The sequence below is a fragment of the Lagenorhynchus albirostris genome, chromosome 9, assembly GCF_949774975.1.
Source record: "Lagenorhynchus albirostris chromosome 9, mLagAlb1.1, whole genome shotgun sequence".
Lineage (NCBI taxonomy): Eukaryota > Metazoa > Chordata > Mammalia > Artiodactyla > Delphinidae > Lagenorhynchus > Lagenorhynchus albirostris.
In genome coordinates, this window is record NC_083103.1 from 3,479,259 (window position 1) to 3,504,034 (window position 24,776).

The 24,776-nt window shown below is 56.0% G+C and overlaps 1 protein-coding gene across 3 annotated transcripts in view; it reads right to left on the bottom strand.

Moving 5' to 3' along the window:
- ANO1 (anoctamin 1) overlaps positions 1 to 24,566 on the bottom strand; it is a 90,411-nt gene extending 65,845 nt beyond the window's left edge. For 2 of the 3 annotated variants that reach the window (XM_060158291.1, XM_060158290.1), the window contains exons 1-5: positions 24,394 to 24,566; positions 17,407 to 17,739; positions 2,796 to 2,894; positions 1,892 to 2,043; positions 319 to 373 (exon numbers count right to left, since the gene is read on the bottom strand). In XM_060158291.1, the coding sequence (XP_060014274.1) occupies positions 319 to 373; positions 1,892 to 2,043; positions 2,796 to 2,894; positions 17,407 to 17,739; positions 24,394 to 24,501 (747 nt within the window). In that variant the 5' untranslated portion in view covers positions 24,502 to 24,566. The remainder of the gene's footprint in view (positions 1 to 318; positions 374 to 1,891; positions 2,044 to 2,795; positions 2,895 to 17,406; positions 17,740 to 24,393) is intronic. The other variant, XM_060158292.1, reaches the window with a different exon arrangement.
- Positions 24,567 to 24,776: the final 210 nt, after the last annotated feature.

The window sequence follows — 24,776 nt, forward strand, 5'->3', positions numbered from 1 at the left end:
GAGAGATGGGGACGTACAGATTCCACCGAGGGCAAGTGGCAAGGAGGCTGGAGAGGCGAGCTGGGAACTGCAAAGATGCGGGAACATTTTGAAATAACCCAGCGGGTCCGGAATCCCTCTGCTTCTTCCCTGCTGCTCCACCCCCGCCATCCCCTGGGCCCCTCGCAGCCCGCTGGTTTTATTATTCTAATTATTTCTGTCACAGACAATTAGAGCCCCTTCCACCCAGGGGAGCTCAGCTGAAATGAAATTATCATCCCGTTTCCCGGGGCCACCTTGCTGGGGAGCTATGGATTCCCACGAGGGAGCGATACTTACTATCGTGCTCCGGGTTTTGCTGTCGAAAAAGGAATCCTTGTCAGACAGGTCAAATCTGTTGAAATTTTGGGAACAAAAAGAGACACAGCTCACTGGAGTCAGCGCTCCCGGTTTCCGAGGCCTTGGGGGACCACACTATCCCCGTGAGCGGTGACCGTGAAATCGACGAAGCTCTGTCCGCACGCAGGGTGTGATCCGACCCCGGGCATTTGGAAGAGTCTGTACATCCTCTCACCCCTCGGGGAGGCTGGGAGACCCCCGTGGGTGGAAAGTGACCCCAGGGGCAACTGTGGTCAGACCTCCCTCGCCAAGGATCCCTCTTCCTTCCAATGACACCCTCGGGGGCAGTTTTAGTCTCTGCTGCAGCACTCCTGGGGTGATCCCACCATCGGACACTTTACTATTTAAGACAGTCTCCCTATATTTTCCAAATGGTTTCCGTCCTGAGGTCCTGGGCCACACAGAGATTTCCTAAGGCTTCCTGAGGGCAGAGGGATGTCTCTGGAACACGTTATTCGATTCCCAACACACTCAGCGTACAGCCGGGGAGGGCGACTCGGGGTTGGGGGTGGCCCAGAGCCTGGAGGTGAGCCAAGCCTGGCAAGGCAGGGGGTGCCAAGGGAGGTGGCCAGGGCCCTGGGGGTCACGGAAAGAGGGCGTCTCCCTCTAATGCGCGGGGGCCCGGGTCCTGGCCCTGGTGGGAGGAGTTGGGCCAGAGCCACTCCCTTCTCTCTTATGTCTTATCCCCTGGAGGATCGGGAAACAGCGAGTGAGGCATGTGGCCCCGGCCCTGTGACTAATGCCCTGGCCAGGGCGGAAGCCCCAGTTCTGAGCAGAGGCTCTTCATGTCTTGTGGGACCAGGGGTGTCCAGGAGCCTCCCATCCCCTAGAGCTCGTCATCCTATCCCCACAGGATTCCCAGACTCCAAGCTTTCTATTCCCACCCCTGCCCTCGCTCCAGCTCTGCCCAGTGAGGCCCCACGGAGGCCTTGCAGCTGCCGCTGACCCAGGTGGCTACGCCTCACTGCCCCTCAGTAGCAGGGGAGGAGGGAAGGTTCCAGAATGGGTGCAGCCCTGCCAGGCAGCCGCGCTGGCTGCGAGTCCGGGGCCTCAGGACTCCAGCTGGGGCTGCTTCTCGGTTCCTGGCGCCCAGAGCTCGGCAGCCTTCCGGAGGTGCAGCTAACCAGACCCGACTCCTCGGGACACATCCCAAGAGGGACAGAGCGGGGCGGGGGGAGGGTACCCAGGCCACTGCTTTGGGGCTTTGATCCCAGGCCCAGGCCTTCCCTCACATGGGCTCAAGCTAGTTTTCCCAAGTGTCACCCAGCAGGACAAGACTTGTTGTCCCCTTAACTCCTCAGTTAATAATGACCTTGGAAATTATTTCCAGGGCCTCTTCTGTGCTCAGGAAGCACAAGCTCTTATGCAAATATGCTCCAGGGGCTGAAATCCCCCTTCACTGGGGATTGGAGAACTCCCTCTGGCCTCGGAGGACCAAGTCCAACACGGGTTGGAATCACCACACAGCGGGTGGCCCTCGGGAAGGGCAAGCGGGAGGGGGGTCCCCACTCACAGGTGCTTCTTCTCCCGGGAGAAGGGATAGGAGAGCCTCTTCGTGGTCTGGGGTCTGTGCTCCGCCACCTTGGGCTGGATGGGGTCCGTCATCTTCTGGAGCACAGAGTTGATCTTTTTCAGGAGGCCACGGGTCTCATTAATGTGATACAGCTGCGGGCGAGGCAGGGAAGGGGGACGCATGTCATCTGCTGAACCATGACTCTGGGAATCTATTCTGAGACGGGCAGGGAACTAGCCCCCTGCCACAGAGACGGCCCGGCCTGGGAACAGGGGGCGGGGATGGGCCACGATGCCCCCTCCACGTCCGCGTTTCTAGATGAGCCTGAAAGCTCAGAGTTTCGGGAGATCCCAGCCAAAAGGGCAATTCTAGGACATTCCAGAGAACTTCCCCCAGCTTCATTTTTGTTTAAAAAGAGGTAATCCAAAGGATTCTGGAGGCTTTGAGAAGCTGGGAGCTGACTCACTCCCGAGAACAGCTTCGTCCCCCCTGCTTTCCTCCCCAAGGACAAAAGTAAACCCGACGCCTTGCTAAGCTCCTTGGACGCACTGGCAGACCGCTTCCCAGCCTGAAGCTGTCAGACATTAAGAAGAAAAGCCCCAGCAAGCGAGGAAATGGGATTAAAATGAGTCTGATAAATCAGCTGAAATACTGAAAGTACGAACGGTCAGAGCGGGAAGTTTCACTGTGTTTGTATCTATGAGAAGTTCCCGGGCTCCTGCGGCATCTCTGGGGGAGCGGGTTATACTCTCCGCCCGCAGGACACGGGAGGCCTCCTGCCCTCCCGGGGGTGGGGGGGCTGAAGTTCCCTTGGGCTTTCGTAACAACTCAGACCCTCCTGATGACGTGCTTCTGCCGGGCAGCCCTGAAACGACCCCTGTGGAGTAGGGACGTCACCACTCACCTTCTTCGTCGGCATCTTCAGTTTCAAAAACTCAGCCTCTCTGCACAGCACGTTCCAGGGCGCGTGGATTTTTACAAATCCAACCCCGTGAATTTTCGTCTAGAGAGAGGGGAGAGGTCCTTGGTCAGCGTGGGCAGATGTTTGGGGCTGAAAACCATTTTCACCTTCGGGGACCACAACAGTTTACGGGGCAGCTGCTTCTGCCTGTCACCTCATGGCTCCTCTGATGATGCTTTGAGGCACTGCTAGAATCCCCTCCTTCCAGATGATCGAAGCAAGCTGCGGGGCCGAGAGGGCTCCCCCAGGTCCCAAGGGAATGATAAACGGCCGGGAGGGTGCCTGGAGGGAGGTCCCCGATCCCACAACACCTGGGAAGTTCTCAGAGGGGTAGCCGGGGGGCCTCAGAGACCTTGCACAACTGAGAGCCCAGGCCCTTCGACGGAGTGGACGTACTCGGTGTCCCTGGGGTGCCCAAGCAGAGATGAGGAGGTGATGGTGAAGATGGTCCCCTCTGGGCATCTCTGTGGGGTCAGGACACACCTCTGTCTGGACCCGGCCACCCTCCGGGTTCCCTGGGTCAGCACTGCCTTTATCCTAATGTGAGAGGACTCGACGTAACGCTGCATTCGAGTCCAGCCCCCCGCCCCCACTAAGCTGCTGTGAACTTGGACAAGTCATTTCTGGTCCAGCGTGTCTGAATGACAGGACTGGGCAGCTGAGGGCCCCTGAGTGCTGCCCCACCAGGAACTGCACAAGCTAAGAGCTTCGAGAACTGACTCCAACGAGCTCTATGGGAAAGGCAGGACCACTGCCCCCCTTTCACGGAGGGGAACACTGAGGCTTGAGAGATTCAGTCACCGCCTAGGTTCCTCAGAAAACTAAAACTAGAGCCATCGAATGATCCAGGCATCCCAGCCCAGGAAATGACATCAGCACGTCCACATCAGCACCCCCACGTTCACTCAGCGTTACTCACGACAGCCAAGACACAGAAACAACCTGAGTGTCCTTGGACGGATGAATAGATCAAGAGAGTGTAGCCATATACAGCGCAGTATTATTCACCCATAAAAAAGAAGGAAATCCTGTCATTTGTGACAACATGGATGAACCTGGAGGACATTCTGCTACGTGAAATGGGTCAGAGAGACAAGCATCGCATGGTATCACTTATATGTAGAATTAAAGAAATGCTGATTTCATAGAAACGGTGTGGAATAGAACGGTGTTTGCCAGGGGCTGGGTGGGGGGATGAGAATGGGCAGACAGGTCAGAGGGTACCAGCTTTCAGTTATAAGATTAAGTTTCGAGGACCTAATGAACAGCAGGGTGACTCTAGTTACTAATATGGTATCGTATACTTGAAAGGTGTTGAGAGATCAAAGTGTTCTCAGCGCGTGCACGCGCGCGCACGCACACACACACACACACACACACACACAGAGTTAACTGTGTGAGGTGACGGGTGAGTTAATTACCTTGATCTGGGTAACCATTCCACGGTGTCTATGTAAATCAAGTCATCACAGAGTAGACTTTAAATATACACAATTATATTTGTCAGTTACTCCTCAATAAAGTTGGGGGTGGAAAGTCAGGGCCTGGCATCTTGCAGCTGGCGGGTGTGGGAACCCGGGTTCACATGCGGGCCATACACACTCTTAATCGTGGGTGAGACCACACACATCCCAACAACTCTCTAGTTTTCTGGTTTTCTGTGTTCCCCTTACCTTTCGTGTTTAAGAGATTGCCTTTACTGAGCGAATAGCATCAATGTGGCGATAACACGTTTCCCCACCTAAGACGCAGGTAACACCAGCAGACTTCCCAATCACCCGAGATAACTGGGGTTCCCCATTGCAACAAAAAGCACAGAAACACAACATTCCCCTCAGACAGAGCCGCCCTACGGCAGTGGGGTCCTCAGTCCACCAGCTGTCTCAAGGGGACCCCCGGGGGCTTGGAGCCCACGCTGGGCCCCCAGGCTGAGGTCCCACTTCACCTTTCCACAATCCCGGGGGTCCTGGCAGAAGGGAGCCAGGCCACGGCAGGGGGTGTGTGCGGCTGGCGTTCGGGACTCGGTATGGGGCTGGCTCGGGTCTGCGCTGGGCTCTGAGCCCCAGGTCCCGTCACCAGCCTCAGAGTGTACACAGCTCATGGGATCACTGCAGGGTTTTGGCAAAAGGCAACGGAGTCAAAGTCACTTGGGACTGATTTTTAGGAAAAAATCCTCCGTGGTCCAAACGCACTCAACCAGCGCCAGCCTCGGTCCCCAGGGAGACGTGGGGCTCCTGCCTCACCTCGAGAGAAGGGCCACACCTGCTGGGAGAACTCCAGCTCATCTCTCCATCTCTGATGCAGAGGCGCCCATGCCCCCCACAACCAGAAGAGCGAGCCTCTCCCCGGGGCCTCAGTGTCACCGCACAGGCCTTGTCTATGTGGCCCCAGTAGGCAGGCGAGTCCTGTCCGGAGCCTCCCAGCCCACGGGCCCTGCTGCCCACGTCGGGGCAGCGTAGACGCTGCGCGTGTCCACTGAACGAGCGGATGAAGTCCCCCAACAATGATGACGGGGTGGGGGGAGAGGAGGCTGGGCCCCACCGGGCGCTCGCTACGTGCCAGGCCCTGCTTCAGGCATCTGTGCGTATCAACTCACTTAACCCCACGACAGGCCCGTGAGGGTGATGCTGACACTGTCCTCACCTTGGAGCCCAGAGGTTCACGCTCTGCACGTTCACTGTGAGTGTCCAGGGCAGGCTGCAGCCAATGGCCACAGACTGGGCAGCTTTAACAACACAGATTCATTCCCTTCCAGTTCTGGAGCGAGAAGTCTGTGATCAAGGTGTGGGCAGGGCTGCGCTCTCTCCAGGGGAGGGGCCGCCGGGGACCCCAGGCCTTCCTGGGCTTGTGGCCATATCCCCCCAGCCTCTGTGCCCATCTGCACAAGCCTTCTCCCCTGTGTGGCTCTGTTTCAAGTCTCCCTCTCTTTTCTCTTCCAAAGACGCCTGTCATTGGACTTAGCGTCCACACGCATCCAGGATGCTCTGGTGCAGAGATCAGTAACTGACGTACATCTGCCGAGACCCTTCTTCCGAATAAGGTCCCATTTGCAGCTTCCAGGAGGACGGCTTTTGGAGCTGCCGCTTGGCCCACGATACTCACCATGAAGCAGCAGGTCAGAGCCCCACGGGGCTTGGTGCAGGGAGCTTATCAAGGTGGCTGGAAGCTTCGAAGAAGCAGGTCCAGGAGCTGGGTCCTGAGGCTGCTTCCAGGACCAGGGTGCTCGGGCACTGGGACCAGACGCACAAGGCTCGAGGTGTGCTGGCTGGCGTGAGGCACACCTGCAGGGAGCCTGGAGCCTGACACCACGGCCCAGGGCTGGGGACTCAGCGGCGCGTGGACTAGCGTGGACCAGACGAGGCAGCCCGGGGGCTCGGGCAAGGGGAACCCAGATCTTCCTGCTGCCCTCAAGGGGCAGGTCGGGTGGGCACCGGGGGCGGCCATGGATTGGGCGGCCTGGGTCCGAGTCCTGGCGGGTTGCTGTGTTGTCTCCAGCAAGTGACTCCACCTCTCTGAACCCCCTTTTGCTCATCTGCAAATCTTTGCAGTACTAGACTTGCTTCACAGCTGGGGGAGTCCCTGGTGCTCCTAACACTTCCATCCAGCCCCGTGGCTGGGGCTACGGCTTCTCTCCGTGGCTCTGAGGCTGGTGAGACCACGCTTGCGTGGACTCCTTTGGCCAAGAAGCTTGAAGCTGCCTCCCCAGCTCCAGGAAGCCCTGGGGGCACCATGAAATGACCGAGAAGTGAGCATGGACGGCCCCGTGAGGCAGACCCCCTCTTTCCCGTTACAGCCCAAGTTTATTTCTGTGCCCAGTGCTCAGCCGCATGCAAAGACCCAAAATATATTCTTCCAAGTCCGTGGCGAGCTCTCTCGATGGTGGTCAAGGACCAGTGCCCGGGCTGGCCTCCCTGGGAAAACACGCTCTGCTGTTTACGTGAGCAGTGGGGTCCCTCCCAGGGAAATACCTGGCAGGATTGAGGAAAGGGGTCGTGGGACCGGTTGGACAAGAACAAATACAGGATGTTTGAAACCTTGGTGCCCGGCCTGACAGCAACCCGCCCCTGCAGGAAGAAATCGTGAGATGCCGGGTCCCCTCCCTGAGCCAGATGCCCCGGAGCCGTGGGTTCTGTCCTGACTCTGGTCCCTCTGGTGTGGGGAGGTTGGAGGCCACAGAACTGCCGGGGCCGCGCACCGTGGCGTGGGCGTGGGGAGGGCCAGGGGTCAGGGTCCCGCAACGGCCTGCCACCAAATGCTGGACAAAATAAATAAATAAATGTCCATGCCAAGACCATGCCATCCAAGGGGTTTCTACCGATGCAGACACTTGGGCGGGAGGGGGGAGGGAGGTTTCTGCCCCAGGCCCGCCCAAGATGGGGAGTCTAACAGAAGACCCTCCCCCACGGAGCCGGACCCCCATGAGATGACACTTTCAGGTGACCCAGAAAGGGCTCCCTCCTCCAACCTTGGGAATTACAAGGAAGGCAGTCCTGGCGCCGAGCAGGAAAGGGAGGGAATGAGGACCTTCCCGAGAAGTCCTGGTCCGAAAGGCCACGGCCCCAGTGGGTCTGGGGACCTCAGCCTGTGACCTTGGCTCAAGGTGGTTCTGTCTATAATGCCCTCAGATGTGACGAATGCAAGGCTTTCTGGACAAGGGCATCTTCCTCCTGGGCTTGGGGAACTCCCCCCACCGATCATGGGCTCCATAAGGGTGGTGGTCAGTGGGCAAGGGCGCCAGGCCCACCAGAAACGAAGACGGCTGGAGGAGAACCAGCAGAAGTGACGCCCTCAGCCTCGGGATTCTGCGAGGATTAGATGCATAATAAATCCACTGTGCTCACCTTGTTTAAAGAAATAAACCTCAGGACGGAAAGGTTCTGCAAAGGACAGGAAGCTATTAAAGAATGACACAGCCAACTGGGAAAAGAACCAAACAGAGCTTGCAGAAATAAAAAAGTGTCATAATGAGAAGTGAAAATTCAACAGACACGTTCGAAGGTACTTGACCTCTCCAAGGAAAGGGAGACACATGGGCGTACAGCAGGGAGTTGCCAGTAAGGAGATGCCAGTGAGGTATGCAACCCTCCACAACTCCCCTGCTCTCAGGAAGAAAAAACCAGCCTGATCTGTAGCTGCAGCATTTGCCAATTTCCATGGTGTAAATACTCCCGCCACGGCCTATCTCAAGCTAACAAAGTGTTAACACCCGGCTGGCAGAATTCCTGATGAGCCAGAAAGAGCTGACTCCGGCACATCACGGGCCTAGAGACACAGGAGGACGTCAGAACTGCAGCCAGAGTGGCACAGATTTTAGCCCGCCTACTTGGGACCCGGGCAGAGCTGCCCTTGGGGAACTTTAAAGACATGACTTTTAAAAAGTGCCCAGAATATACTTTATAGCAAGTATGCCTCCGCAAAACCAAGACAGACCCAAAGGAAGTCAGGTGGGGTGCGTAAAAGCCTCAGCACTTAAGACTCAAGAGACATAAAATCTTTAGGGCCAAAGAAATGAATGCGTAATGGTGGAATTGTGGAGAAATGAGAGCTTCAGGACTAGACAATGGCCCCTAACATCCCACTGTAGGAGAGGCTCATGGCAGAGGCACTAAGCCTGGGGATGGGAGTGGGGGGCTGAAGACCACGTGGTTCAGGGCAAAGAGCGTGACACTGGGAGCCACGACCCAGGTTCAAGTGCTGGCCCTGCCCCTGTTGAGCCCGGTGGCCTTGGTCTCCTTGCCCCGCCTCTCAGAGCCTCAGTTCCTTCCCTCTGTAAAGGGATCTGATCCCTGTGCCACACGGCAGGTTAGGGCACCCATACCAGGCGGGATGGGGTTTGCTTCCAAACTGACAAGTCCCTGAGAATGTCTGTTGTGCCTTTGTCCCTTATACATGCGGATGTCGGGATTAGACCTCAGGTTCCTCAGAGTCAAGGACCCCCACCCCAAAGCCCAGCCTGCGAGGAGGGGCCGCTCCTCTGTGCTCATCATCATCTTATCCAAGCCCCAGAGACGCCTCAGAAACCACTCATGCCTGCAAAAACTCAGCTGGAAACTGCAAAAAACACGTCCCCCTGCCTGTGCCAGGACCACCCCTCTGGGAGGCAGGACGGGCCATCACCTCCATTCTACAGATGGGAAAACTGAGGTCCAGAGGGGGGAAGCCACTTGCCTGAGGCTGCTCGGCCAGGAAGCGGCTGAGCAGGGTCTGGACCTACACACGTGGCCCCGACAGGGGCCAGGCGGCGTCTGAGCCTCACTGGGAGCTCAGATATACTCACCCCCTGATGCTGCATCCCAAAGTTTGGCGTGGAAGCAGCACCCATCCTCCCTCAGTCAGTTCCTCGCTTGCTTTTCAAAAGCAACATCCACAAAGATGGGAAACAGATGTCATGACGGCCCACACCAGCTTCGGGTAGGAACACGGAGAAACGACAGCCCACCACAGCCCCGGGGTGAGGAGAGGAGCCCCGAAGAGCAGCATGAAAGCAAACTGATTTTACAGGGTACGTGTGTCCGCGGCCTTAACAATTCTGCCAAAGCCGGGGTCAAGTTCACCTTCAGGGCAGTGCGGGCCTCGGTCACCCCCAGCACACAGCCGGCATTTTAGTGTGTGGCCTTCTTGGCAATCGCCAGTGGACATAAATAATGTCCCAGCTTTGAGGCTGGACTTGAAAAATGCTGATGGATTTCAGTTGCAAGGAAACGTGTTGGCCACAAGCTGCTCTTGTCCGTTTACTGGGAACCCTGGACGCTGACCCCACTGCTGCTGGGGGGTAGGGTGGGAGGAGGGGCTCCTTGAGAAGGAAGGCCTGGGGCGCCTGTCTCCACGACCTTTTCCTCCCTCATTTCCTATCACGTGTGTTGTCCCAGGGGGTCTCTGACATGACACCCCTCTTGGACCCTCATGTGGGAAACCTACTTTGGGGGTCGTCCTCTGGATCAGGCGCCAGACCCTACCTTGACACCCAGGGCCCCTCTCTTGCAGGGAAGCAGCGTTCACACTGGGTTCCTCTGAGCTTGTGGTGCCCGGGGGAGGGTGTGAGCAGTGGGGAACCTATGGTTAGAGCCTGTTGGCCAGGCTCAATCTCTATCCATCCTATAATCAGGGTTATGAGCACGTTTCTTCCAGACCCATCACTTCCCTCTCCACGGTTCTTGGCCCAGTGTACCCAGTACGGGGGTCTCTGCCTGGGGCTACCTCTGGGGCACTGAATAGTGGATCAGGGGCTTGCGTGGATGTTGGGGGCCCCTTTCCTGGGATGTTTCTGATGGCTCATGCGGAACAGGCTTGCACGGTCCTCACGCCTCCAAGTATGGTCCAGGGCCGGCCGCTTCCTATGCCCTGGGAGCAGGTTAGAAGTGCAGCGTGAAAGCACGCGGACCTGCTGAGTCAGAGCCCGCATCTTGGCAGGACCCCACGGGGTTCCCGTGCACCGAGGCAGCCAGGCCAAGGCTTTTCCCCCCCAGACCACCTGCCCCGCTCTGCCCTCCAACCATGAGCCATGCCTCCCCAACCAATGCTGTACCTCTAGGGGTCCTGCATGAGCCACCCAACTCCTGGGATAACACCCCTGTGCAGAGTCTCAGCTCTGTAGCGCGGTGAATGGTACCCCCCAAAAGAGACGTCCACGTCCTAACTCCCCGTATCTGTGAATGGGACCTTATTCGGAAATGGGGTCTTTGCAGATGTAATCAGGTTAAGATAAGGTTATACTGGATTAGGACGCGCCTTAAGCAGAATGGCTGGTGTCCTTATGAGAAGAGGAGAGACGTACAGAGGAGGCCATGTGAAGACGAGGTGCAGGTTGGAGGGACGCGGCCACAAGCCCAGGAACACCTGGATCCCCCAGAAGCTGGAAGAGGTGAGAGGAATTCTCCCCTAGAGCCTTGGGAGGGAGCATGGCCCTGCTGACACCTTGACTTTGGACTTCTGGCCTCCAGAACCGGGAGGGAATCAACTTGTGTTGTTTTAAGCCCCCCCCCAAGTTTGTGGTCATTGGTTCCGGCAGCCCCAGGACACTCACTGTTCTGTGTCCCTAAGAACCGCCCCCCACTGTGCCCTGAGCCAGGCCGGTCTTCCACTGGTCATCACGGGATGTCTTCACAGCAATAAACCTCCTGCCTCGGGAGGAAGGCTCGCGCGGCACACAGGGGCCCCATCCGTGTGTGGCTCGTGGCCCACGCTGCCCAGGAGCGGCTCAGTCTCACACACCCGCTGGCCCCTGGGGGAGCAAAGGCGGGTCACACACCTCTGCGCTGCTGGTGACCTCCATGTGCTGCCTGGTCACAGCCGGGCCAGCAGAGAGTTGGGGGGGGGGTTCCCAGGTGTTCAGGAGGCCTTATTTAACCGCCCCCCCATTTCTCTCGCTCTCACTTCCCTTTTGCCGCCTCCACGCCCACCCCTCCCCCCCCATCCGGCCTTTAAAGCAGGCTCTCGATATTGGCTCCCCGGGGATATTGGCGACGTCTGGGGACATTTTTGGTTGCGTTTAGGGATGTTGCAAAATACTGGACGCCAGCAGTGCCGAGGCTGAGAAATCCCGCCTTAAAGCAATGATGCTTCATCTTTTGGGCGTCATTGTTTGAGTATCTGATGGATTCCACGGATTGTTTTCTCCCCAGGAAAGTGCACAGAAGTCCCTAAATTTTGCTTCAAAGTGGGTAAGATTGTGCGATTGGGCTCTCTCTCCGAGGCTATCTTGTTTCCCAAACTGCAAACCCTTTCACTCCTTGTAATCAGAGCACACCCCGGGAATGAGTCATGAGCCGGGCATCTCTCTGCTAATCTCACTGGCAGGGGACCGTATGCACCCGCAGACTGCACGCACCCGGCCGGCCGGCCCGTGAGTAGATTCTGGTCTCAGGTGAAAGCAACAGGCTGCAGCGAACGCAGGTCCTTTCAACAGCCTCAGGGCCCAGTTCACCTCAGAGGGAAGCTCGGATTGCAGGGGCCCGTGGGAAACGCGGTCATGATCTGAAAGACTACAGCAGGAGGATGGCTCACACTCAACTCCAGCTGCTTTGAAACCTTGAACTGTCTAGTTTATGCCACAATAATATTTTCATTTAAAAAAGACCCAATCTGCATGAAGAACCTAGGGGCAAGACGGGAATAAAGACACAGACCTACTAGAGAATGGACTTGAGGATATGGGGAGGGGGAAGGGTAAGCTGTGACAAAGCGAGAGAGTGGCGTGGACATATATACACTACCAAACGTAAGGTAGATAGCTAGTGGGAAGCAGCCGCATAGCACAGGGAGATCAGCTCGGTGCTTTGTGACCACCTAGAGGGGTGGGATAGGGAGGGTGGGAGGGAGGGAGATGCAAGAGGGAAGAGATATGGGAACATATGTATATGTATAGCTGATTCACTTTGTTATAAAGCAGAAACTAACACACCATTGTAAAGCAATTATACTCCAATAAAGATGTTAAAAAAAAAAAAAAAGAAAGACCCAACTGAAAAACTGAAACTATTTCCTCTAAGATCAGTAACAAGACAAGGTTGCCCACTCTCACCACTATTATTCAACATAGTTTTGGAAGTTTTAGCCACAGCAATCAGAGAAGAAAAAGAAATAAAAGGAATCCAAATCAGAAAAGAAGTAAAACTGTCACTGTTTGCAGATGACATGATACTATACATAGAGAATCCTAAAGATGCCATCAGAAAACTACTAGAGCTAATCAATGAATTTGGTAGAGTAGCAGGATACAAAATTAATGCACAGAAATCTCTTGCATTCCTATACACTAATGATGAAAAATCTGAAAGAGAAATTAAGGAAACACTCCCATTTACCATTGCAACAAAAAGAATAAAATACCTAGGAATAAACCTACCTAAGGAGACAAAAGACCTGTATGCAGAAAACTATAAGAAACTGATGAAAGAAATTAAAGATGATACAAACAGATGGAGAGATATACTGTGTTCTTGGATTGGAAGAATCAACATTGTGAAAATGACTATGCCACCCAAAGCAATCTACAGATTCAATGCAATCCCAATCAAACTACCAATGGCATTTTTCACAGAACTAGAACAAAAAATTGCACAATTTGTATGGAAACACAAAAGACCCTGAAGAGCCAAAGCAATCTTGAGAAAGAAAATTGTAGCTGGAGGAATCAGGCTCCCGGACTTCAGACTATACTACAAAGCTACAGTAATCAAGACAGTATGGTACTGGCACAAAAACAGAAATATAGATCAATGGAACAGGGTAGAAAGCCCAGAGATAAACCCACACACCTATGGTCACTTTACCCTTGATAAAGGAGACAAGAGTATACAATGAAGAAAAGACGGCTTCTTCAATAAGTGGTGCTGGGAAAACTGCACAGCTACGTGTAAAAGAATGAAACTAGAACACTTCCTAACACCGTACACAAAAATAAACTCAAAATGGACTAAAGACCTAAATGTAAGGCCAGACACTATGAAACTCTTAGAGGAAAACAGGCAGAACACTCTATGACATAAATCACAGCAAGATCCTGTTTGACCCACTTCCTAGAGAAATGGAAATAAAACCAAAAATAAACAAATGGGACCTAATGAAACTTAAAAGCTTTTGCACAGTAAAGGAAACCATAAAAAAGACAAAAAGACAGCCCTCAGAATGGGAGACAATATTTGCAAATGAAGCAACTGACAAAGGATTAACCTCCAAAATATACAAGCAGCTCATGCAGCTAAATATCAAAAAAACAAACAATCCAATCCAAAAATGGGCAGAAGACCTAAATAGACAGTTCACCAAAGAAGATATACAGATTGCCAACAAACACATGAAAGGATGCTCAACATCACTAATCATTAGAGAAATGCAAATCAAAACTACCTCACACCGGTCAGAATGGCCATCATCAAAAAATTTACAAACAATAAATGACGGAGAGGGTGTGGAGAAAAGGGAACCCTCTTGCACTGTTTGTGGGAATGTAAATTGATACAGCCACTATGGAGAACAGTATGGATGTTCCTTACAAAACTAAAAATAGAACTACCATATGACCCAGCAATCCCACTACTGGGCATATACCCTGAGAAAACTATAATTCAAAAAGAGTCACGTACCACAATGTTCATTACAGCACCATTTACAATAACCAGGACATGGAAGTGACCCAAGTGTCCACTGACAGTTGAATGGATAAGAAAGATGTGGCACATATATACAATGGAATGTTACTCAGCCATAAAAAGAAACAAAACTGAATTATTTGTAGTGAGGTGGATGGACCTAGAGTCTGTCATACAGAGTGAAGTAAGTCAGAAAGAGAAAAACAAATACCAAAATACCATATGCTGACACATATATATGGAATCTAAAAAAAAAAAAAAAAAAGGTTCTAATGAACCTAAGGGCAGGACAGGAATAAAGACACAGACGTAGAGAATGGACTTGAGGACACGGGGAGGGGGAAGGGTGAGCTGGGACAAAGTGAGAGAGTAGCATGGACATATATACACTACCAAATGTAAAATGGATAGCTAGTGGGAAGCAGCCGCATAGCACAGGGAGATCAGCTCGGTGCTTTGTGACCACCTAGAGGGGTGGGATAGGGAGGGTGGGAGGGAGACGCAAGAGGGAGGAGATACGGGGATATATGTATATGTATAGCTGATTCGCTTTGTTATACAGCAGAAACTAACACACCACTGTAGAGCAATTATACTCCAATAAAGGTGTTAAAAAATAAAAAAGACCCAATCAACTGCTGGAAAAGCTTCTTAAGCTCTAGAGCTAAATTATCAATGAAATTGTGGGTCACTGTGATCTTGTGATCTGTAATAAGAAATAGATTTTCAGTCTTTGTCTCCCGGTCCTGGCACAGAGTTCCTAAAACTCTAGGAATTTCCTAAGTGGGGAGAGCAATAATGGTGTCTCTTGTTAGGTGAATGAGGTGACTTTTTGGAAAGAACCTCCTTTCCAAAGGACGGGGGCTGGTTGCCAGGGGAACCAACCATGTAGTTAGAGAGTTGGAACTTCTGGTCCCTCCCCGGATGTCTGGGCTGGTGAGAAGGGCTGCAGGTTGAATCAATCGCCGATGGCCAGTGATCTAATCAGTCGTGCCTGTGTAATGAATCCTCTATAAAGACTCGAAAGGTCAGGGTCTGGAGAGCTTCTGGGTTGGTGAACACGTGCAGATCTGGGGAGAACGGTGCTCAGAAATCATGGGAGCTCCACGCCCTTCCCTCACACCTTGCCCTGTGCCTCTCTTCCATCTGGCTGTTCCTGAGTTATTTCCTTTTATAATAAACCAGTGATCTAGTAAGTAACATGCTTCTCTGAGTTCTTGTGTGTTGCTCTAGCAAATTAATAGAACCCCAAGTCCTTAGAACCTCTGAACTGTAGCCAGTGGGTCAGAGCACAGGTGACAACTTGGGCTTGCAGATGATGGCTGGTGGGGGGTGGGTGGCCTTGTAGAGCCCTTAACCTTGGGGTCTGATGCTACCTCCAGATGGGTAGTGTCCAAACTGAGTTAAGTTGTAGGACATCCAGCTGGTGTCGGAGAAGTGCTGAGTGGTGTGGGGAAAACAACCCGTACGTGTTGGAATTGGGGGCAGAATCCTCATCGCTTATTGGGACAATTCAATCTTTTTTGGGGGGTCGTAATCAATGTCTTTACGTTTGCTATTTATTTCAGAGTCATGGAGTTTTTAAAAAGATATGTGTGGTGTAGTATTCAATTGGACTTGGAAAGATTCTTTCTTCTCTCCTTCGTGAGCACGGCCATTCTATTTCCATATGAGCAAAAATATATGATTGAATATTCACGTCAGCCAATGAGAATTCCCTGACTGCCAGACTGAGTTAAGTACTTTATGACAATCCAGTGATATAAACACGATTGTTATCTCTGTTTGACAGATGGGGAAGCTTAAAAAGTCTTGCAAAGGACAGGTAGAGGGTCTGGGATCTGGCCCGGAGAGGGAGAGTGAATTACCAGACCCAGGGGGCGGGGATGTCCTTTCAAACATGAGATTTCAGCGCTGTAGTCAGGAAAGTGAGAGAGAGTAAATCTCTCAGTCGTGTAACACTGCGCCCAAGATCACAGCTCCCAGGAGAGGCCTCTGCCACCAGCCTCCCTCCAGCCTCCCCTGCCTCCAATGGAGGCTGTTTGTTCCTCCAATTATAAAGGACACTCTGAATTCAAGCCTGTATCGTAGCAGTATTGTTTTGACAAAAGGCCGCGGGGCTGGCCGGGCGGGACTGGGAAAAGTCCGTGTGAATGACTGTTCTCTCTCCCGAGCGGCCTCAGCTCAGGTCTAAGACAAAGTGAGACAGAAACCTCCAAAGGACCAGCACAGGCCTGTCTGCAGCTGCGGCCCTCAAAGTCAGGGAGACAGGCTCTCCGCCACCCGGTCAGGATCCAACCTTTGCTTCCTGACCATCAAAGCGTCTTAAGGCCCCTCGCGCCCTCGCAACTCCAGTGGGAACCAACCCTACAGCCAGAGCTCATCCACACCTGCCGGCAGCCAAAGCGTCACCCAGAGGGGCGGTCCCCGTTGAGAGCAAGATGCCTCTACCACTCGCCAGGCCGAGGTAGAATGAGTCCCGCTGAGCATACCTGGCTGCTTTCGGGGGAAGTAACGTCATCTTGCGAAACAGCGTTCACACCGGCTCCGCTGTCGTAGATTTCTATTCTAGGTACCCCAAAAGCCTCCTTATCAGCAGACCAAAGCATTCACTATTTAAGGACGCGGTGGTTCTCACTGATGGAAATAGCAAAACTAATACCAACTTCTATTTTAAACATTCACGATGGACCTGTGGGTCCCTAAGTCAACCTGCTGACTACTTTTTCTGCTCCTAATGTGTTGTAGAGACTTTGGCTGACTCTCGGTTAATCTGCACAGCCACGGTTCCTGCGGGCTAGAGGTCTGCCCCCCACTGTTCATGGAAGAGATGCTCCCCGCCGCGCCGTGCACAGAGAGGTTAAGGAGTTGTCAGGGGAGCATCAGCAAACCTGCTGAGAAGTTGAGGGGGCCGCCCCGCTGTCCCCAGGCCGCCCAGGTCAACTCTCTCTGCACTGCCATGCCTTCTGCCACCAGGGCAGCCAGCCGACCAGGCGGCCGACCTTTCGCTCTCCCCAGAAAACTTCCCTTAGAAAGACTCTCAGGCTTTGGCAAGGAGAGAAGCTCTGGAAACCAGTGTTATGGTCACAGATTTCAGTGCGCCGGGGCCCCCGGCCATCAGCCAGGCCAACCTCCCCCCCTTTGACAGATTGAGAAACCGAGGCCCGAGAAGCCAAGGTCAAGCGCCAGGGAGACTCCTAGGAGACCTTCATCCTCCGCCCGTGAAACGGTCATCCGCCCATCTTCCCAGGGGAGGAACTGCCCAGAGCAGGAAATGCCTTGACCCCGGAGGTCATTGCCGAGAAGGCCAGCCCCTCCCCGGGGCAGATGTGGGGAGGGCGTTGGTTTGGGCTCCCCACACTTGACCAGAAGGGCGTTGGCCTCGGCCCTTTTCTAAGAACAGGTGACGGTAGAAGGACCTTCCTGCCCGCCCGGCTGCCCGCCCGGGAGAAGGGGATAGTTACGTCCTCGTCCCGCTCCAGCTCCAGGCCGGCCTCCATCAGGTTGCCCTCGTACTCCTCCCGGCGGAAGCGCTTGTCATCCTCGTGGTAGTCCAGCGGGGGCTCGGGCTCGCCCGCACCCACGAGGCCTGCCTTCCCGGGCAGGGGCTGGTCCTGCCGGGCACTGCGGGCGGCCAGGCCGGCGTCGCTGTGCTGGACCCGCCTGGCCAGGGTCCTGCTGCCCGAGGCCCTCTTGTGATGGTACACCAGGACGTAATCCACCTTGCGCTTGCCGTCCCTGAAGTACAGGCCATACTTGCACTCGGCATCGGGGTCCACGGACAAGGAATTCAGCAGCTGCGGGGGGAGAAGAAAGCCACTCGCCGTCAAGGGCTCAGGGACGGGCCCTCGGAGGGGAGCGTGCTTCCAAGACAACTGGCCACCCACCTGCCCTCCCCAACTCTTTCCACTCATGCCCTCTGATCACTAGGGGCCCAGACGGCTGAGAACACTGCAGAAAGCCCTGCCTTCCAGGAGCTGCCATCAAGAGACGTCGCTGCTTACGGCACTTGAAGTTGCCAGGCTGGGTGCTCACACGCGAAGGCCTCCCGCCTCTCCCCAGCAAGCTCACGTTGCCTGGGAGGGACCAGGCGGCCAGAATGGGCTGTGAAATCTGCACGGCCGACCCCCCGGGGGGTGCTCTTCGCACAGGCCCACAGGGTCCCAGGCAGAGCAGAGCTGAGCTCAGGCTCTGCACAGCGCGACCTCTGACGGCCAGCAGGCGTGGCAATGTCGTGTCAAGGTGGCTGTGGGACCGTACCGGCCCTCGCCTGGCCTGGCTCTGCCACTGATTAGCTGTGTGGTCGGGGCCAGGCAACCACTGTGTCAGTCTCGACTCTCCCAAGTCAACTCCCAGACCGCGAGTCGAGTACTCAGCAGTTTGCCTGGGGGGTGGTCTCAGGGGCCAGAGCGAAGTGGGGGAGGGAGGGCGGTGGCCGGTCGTGGTGGGATTCAGGGTGGGTCGCTGCACATACAGTCCTGCCTCAGTTTCCTTGTCTGCCTGAAGGACTCCAGGGGGCCAAGGAGACGGGAGCCCGCCTGGGGTGGGGGATTCAAAGTCCAGGTGCCACGTGCGCGGCTTCTGCTGAAGCCGCACCCCCATCTCCAGCATCCCCGCGGGATTCGGCTGGTTATCGAGGGTATTAGGTTCTGCTGCAAGCTGGTCTTCGGACATAAGAGAAAATAAATAAAATCATGCTGGAAAGAGGTGATACGAGCAACTCTGCACCATTCAGAGTCTTCGGAGCTGCACCAGGGCTAAGGAGCCAGGCCCACACCCAGGCGGGCAGCTGGTACTGGGAGAGCTGGGGGCCTGGGGGGGAGGAGGGAGGCCCAGCCCAGGACAGAGACCATGGACCACCCCAGCGCCTTTGGTGGGTCATGTTGCAGGAGAGGCGGGAAAGAGTTGTTTATCTCAATTTGTCAGGGGAAACTGAGGCCCGGTGGGGTGAGGGGCACCCGAGGTGACAGCGCAGGCAGGCTGAGCCCAGCCTGGAATCCTGTCTGCACACCCAGGGCGCCCCTCCTCAACAGTAACAGGGACTTGGGGTGACACTATTTCTCAGCAGGGGGCACAGCCTTTCACGGAGTCCCCGCGTGAGGGCCCCTATAATTAGGGCTGCTTGACCCGGAGGAAGGCGGGGCTCACGCGGGCGAAGCGATCGGGCCCTTGCTCCCCGGCGGATCCCAGCGGTCTGCTCCACTGGACACTGTTAGGCTGGGTGTAGCCGCTCAGCTGAGCTGCAGCTCCACCCTCGCTGCTCCTGGAACCACAGGTCGGGTGAGGGTGGAGGGGAGCTTTGGGCAGCGAGAGGCCTCAGGTAAGTCCAGGCTTGGTCCCCCTCCAGCTACGAGTCCTGAGGGGATACTCTACCCTCTCTGGGCCTCGGTTTCCGCCTCTGTAAAGTGGGTGGATGATAGAAGCCGCCCCCGCTGGCAGCCAGGAGGACTGAGTAAAAGAACGTCTAGGCTGGGTGGACTCTAACTCCTGGGACAGGCATCCCGGGTCCACCCCGGGGTGAAGACAGTTGCTCATTCTCCTGGGTCAGATCAGGAAGGGCAGAGAAAGGCAGCGTCACGGGGAGCTGGCCGCTAAAGGTGGCTCCTCTCCTCGCGGGAGAGTGGGCAGCAAAGCCAGACCCGAAGGCTGCCTGGGGGGAACGTGGAAGACGCTGGCTGATGCTGGGGAATAACGCTGCTGCTGACGGGCAGGGCAAGAGCATGGGAGGTGGGCAGAGCCAGGGGGACACGTGGGCTCTGGGCGGGCAGGGCACACCGCCTGCCGCCAGCATCCTGGGCACTCCAGACTCTCAGCGTCTCTACAAGGGGTTCATCCCTATTTTCCAAATGGGGAACGCGGATCTTCTGGGCTGAGCCAGGGGTCGTGTGCCGCTCTCGAGGGCTGGAGCCGTCATCCTTGTCTCCTGCCTGCAACACCTCTCAGCAGTTTCCTCTCCCATCCCGCACCCCGGCATACACTGGAGCCAGGACATCTCATCCCCTCCTCCCTGCCTTTGCATGTGCTGTGCTCCCCACCTGCACGCCTTCCTTTCCTCCTCTGTCCTTCGTAGCTCTCCCAGCTTCCCCAGCACTGACGAACCCCTGTCCTCTGGGATCTGAGGTCCCTGACCTCTCCAGATCTCATGTCCTGGGACTGCCTCGGAGCCATCCATACATAAGCTCGTAACTCATGGGGGCCCCTCAGCAGGCTGGCAGGACGCCGGGGGGCTGGGCCAGGAACTGCCCTTAATGCATTTCCCTTCAGAACCTGCTGCACACACAGCGAGCTCAGCACCTGGTGCGGGTCCCGGAAACGCTCCTGCTTGGCTGGAATAATGGCCGGTACTGAGCAAAGTGGACCAATGAGTCCTTAGTGAATGGGAAGGAAATTCAGAGTGAGCCCCCTCAAGTCAGAGAGCAGGGACATTAACGCAAGGAGAGAATTCCCCACCCACACAAGACAAGAAAATGTTACCAGGTTCAAAACTGAATGCCCAGCCATCCACTGGGGCCTGATCGAGGACCCTCCGAGTCTGACAGTCTGCGGAGCACATAAACATCCCCTAAACATCTCCTGCCATTGGGGGGCGTGGGAGCATGGAGGCCAGACAAGAATGGGTGTCTTTTGCTTTCATCCAAAGACCAGCTCTGCCACTTCTAGCTGTGCTACCCTTAGGCACGTAGCTTAATATCTTCGTCCCTCTGATCTCTTCTTTGTAAAATGAGGGCCAGAGGGAATAAACGGACCTCCCTCAACTAATATGACTTCCCTCAAAGGGTTGTTGGAAGGATTAAACACGTTACTATATGTAAAGGGTTTACAACAGGTCCTGGGATATGGTGAACCCTCAACAGAAATTTGCTCTAATTGGGAACTGAGACATGGCACAAGTGAAGGACTAGGGGAAGACGGGAAAAAATAATCTCATGGTCGAAGCGGACCACAAGCTAAAGATGGCGGCAGTGGAAAACGGAGCTGGTTGCACTGCCAGGTCCAGCAAGAGGCGGAACCGAGCACTGCTGTGAGAGTCCCCAGATCCTCCCCAAGGCCTGGCCCTGTCACTAATTCGTTGTGTCATCCTGGGCAAGTTGCTTTGTCTGTTTGCATCTTGGTTTTAAAAATCGGGGATGATGCTACCTGAATAAGTGTAAGGGGCATGCAGTCTTCAAACAGAAAGTATGGGCTCTCTTCCTAGTACATTCAACACAGGCTGGTAGGCCTGCAGGGTTTGGAGAGCAATTCTGGGCTGGGCTTAGAGGGAGCTGGGGAGGTAGATGCATAGCGAGGACCACAGAGACTGTCGGGGTGGCCATGTGACTTTTGGGGGCCCTTCCAGGGAGCCAGAGTGGCTGCTTTTCTCGTGCAGGACAGGACAAGAAGGCAAAGATCTAACTTGCAGTGGGAGCGATATGCGTTAGACTGAATGCCTAACTTCCCAATTCAAAGGCTTGGGAAAGCTTCGGAACGTCCTTTCTGTATCCTTAGGGAAGGGACAGTGACCTCTTGCTGCACTTTTGCTAAGGGCGAGGGATTTCTCATTCATCTTTTTAATGCTCGGCACTGAACGCACGGCTCTGGAATGAACGCATGCATGGGGGAATGAATGACAGAGGTGTGGGGTTTGCACACTGCTACTGGTAGGGGCCACCAGATCAAGGACACCGAAGCTGAGACCCAGGCAGACCAGAGCTTAAACACCACACCCCCCAGCTCCGAGCCTCAGTTTTTGCATCTGCGAGATGGGGACAAAAACATCTCCTCGACTCAGGTCACAGGATTCTTGTGAGGACCAAGCGTGATGGGAGAACTGAACGTATTTTGAAGATGAACCCCTGAGCTGTCCCAAGGAAGGCAGAAAGAGGGCTGTCTGAGGTTACGTGGGAAGAGGTCAGGGGCCAAAAGTCCCCTTCACAGCAGGTGTGCCCTGACCCAAGTGCCACAAACAGCACGAGGGCAGTCTACCTGTCTCTGCAAACTTCCTCCCCAGACTCTTAGAAAAGGGCAGAAGAGGAGAGCGGAGCCCTGCATCCACACCTTGGTCGCTGGACCGCGACCCAGTGCATTCTTTCTTTATATTTATTTATTTATTATTGACGTATAGTTGACTTACAATGTTGTGTTAATTTCTGCTGTACAGCAAAGTGATTCAGATACATATATTTGATTCAGATATATCTGATTCAGATAGATATATATATACACATCTATGCCTGCACAGAGCCACCTTCGCTGGGTGACGCAAAGTAATGACTGAGCAACACTTACTGGCTTGAGCTGTGCTGGGGATGCCCTCGGAGGCTCTCCCCGGCACACTGCCTGCCCTGCACAGACAGGCCCCCAGCTCCTAGAGCCACTGCTTCCAGCCTGTCTGTGGCCATGTCTCTGGTGGCACGCTGCTCAGCCCTCCTTCCTGCGGCCACGTGCTCCTGGTTCACAGCCCTCCAAGCCCGTCATACCTGAAGCCTCCCCACCGTAAGACTTCGCGCAAAATAAGTCACTAGTCTCCTCTGGGCTGTGAGAAGCTTGAAAGAAGAGCCGAGCTGCCTCTCTGCAGACTTTGGGGCCCTCGCCAGAGTTTGGGGGAGCCGAGAATTTCTGGATTGCGAGAGACAACGGGTCCCTGAACTAAAATTCCAGAGTCCAGGGGCCATTTATTAAGGGCTCCATTTTTTTTTTTTTTTTTTTTTGCGGTACGCGGGCCTCTCACCGCTGTGGCCTCTCCCGTTGCGGAGCACAGGCTCCGGACGCGCAGGCTCAGCGGCCATGGCTCACGGGCCCAGCTGCTCCGCGGCATGTGGGATCTTCCCGGACCGGGGCACGAACCCGCGTCCCCTGCATCGGCAGGCGGACTCTCAACCACTGCACCACCAGGGAACCCAAGGGCTCCATTTTTAATTTCACAGCCCGTTCATTCTCAAGTTGAATCTGGTGTACCTTGGAATGTCTGTTTCTCTCCATTTCCTTAGCTGCCACCTCTACCTCATGCCTCCTAACCGGTGTCCCCCTCATTCCCACCTCTGGGTCTTCAAATATGTGATTTCCTAGTGTGAAAGGCCCCACCCCACCCCATTATGGGTATAACTGGCCCCTTCTCCTCCAGAATGCTCATCCCTCCTACAGGCTGTCCGTGGTCACCTGCCTCTGTGTCTTCGCCCTTCCTAGCTCTCCTCCCAGCTGGTGGGTGACGTGGGACACTCATCTGCCCCCTCCTGGCCTCAGTTTCTTCATCTGCGGTAGCAGCACCTACCCCACACGGTTACTGAGAGAGTGAAATGAGTTAACACACAGCGCGGGCCCATCGCTCTGGAAGCGTCCCTTGTCGCTGTCTTGGGTAACTTCCACCACTGCTCCTTAAGCCCCGGCTGGGCGGGGCTCCCCGGCCCGCTCGCTCTGGTGGTGTCCGGGGTCCCACAGGGCCTGGCCCACGGCAGGCACACAGTGTGCGCTGAAATGATGATCCTAAACTTTCAAGGCCACCGCCAACACTGGTCCCTAACATTGCCAGCATTTCTGCCCAAGCCCAGCTGTAGAGGACACCGCCATAGCCCACAGGAGCCCAGGCATGACCCCAGGGGGTGCAAGGCCGGAGGGCCTCTGCCTTTCCGGGACCGCACCCCACAGGCACCTCCCTGGATGCCCTGCCGGACTCCGGCTGAGGCCAGAGAGGCAGTCTAGGGCAATCCTGGGCTTGGGCAGAGGGAAACACGGGGCTGGGGCCTCCGCATCTCCTGGGGAGGGGCTTTGGCAGTGGCTGTGTGGGCACCAGGGAGAAAGGGGAGTCTGTTCTCTGGCCCCAGAACGAGCGGCAGCGGGGCTCCCCGGCTGAGGGCGCTGGTCTCAGCCCTTCCCCCTTCAGGCAAACTTTGTTCCAGCGTTAAGCCGAAACCCACATGGGCAAATTCTGACCTCCGGGGATCCTTGCGACCGCTGGGTCCCGCCCCAGGGAGAGTGGTAGGGGTACCGGGGACCCCACACAGGGGACCCAACCACGTGGTCGGCCAGGCGCTGGCCCACGCGGCCCGGCTACCACCCAGGCCAGGCGCGAGCGCCGGGCTGGGGACCGGGACCAGCGCGGAAAGTCAGTCTCGAGAGACCGGCGCCTGCCTGCTGCCCGGGGTGTGCGGAACTCCCTTGCCGGACCCCGCGCCGCTCCGGGGACTCCGCGCCCCGTACAGGTCGGTCCCCGGAGGGTGGCGGCGGGGTGGGGCCTGGAGGCTGCCACCCTCCCGGGGCGAGGCGGCTATCCCACCGGGGGCCCCAGCGGCCCGCTTGGGCGAAGCGGCTGCGGGCTGGGACGCGGCGCCGGGACGGGCGCGGGCGCGCGGGTGGCCGCCCCCCACGCGCCCCGAGTCCCGCGGACCTGGCGCGCCCCGCCCCCCACCAGTCGCGCCCGTCCGGGGCGCGGCGCAGGTGCGCGGCCCTCCCGCCGGATCGCGGCCGCCCGCACTCACCGTGCCCTCGGACGGCAGGTAGCCGATGTCCTCGATGGCGCAGATGTTGATGATGTGGACGCTGCGGTCCGCGGCCGGGAGCGTCGAGTACTTCTCGTTGACCCTCATCGCAGCCGCCTGTGCGCCAGGACCGCCGGGCGGCGCGCCCTCCCCATCCACGGCCCCGGCGGCCTCTGCAAGCGGACAGGCAGCGTTCGCGGCGCGCTGGCTCGCGGGGGGCCGGGCCTCCCGCTCCGCCCGCCGCCCGCGCCGCCCGGCCCCGGCCCCGGCCCTGCGCGCTGCGGTGCGGGAGCGCCCACCCTGCCGGTCCCGCGGGGCCCACACGCCGGCCGGCTTCCTTTGCCTCCAAGAAAGATGATCCGCGCTGTGCGCCCGCTTATGGC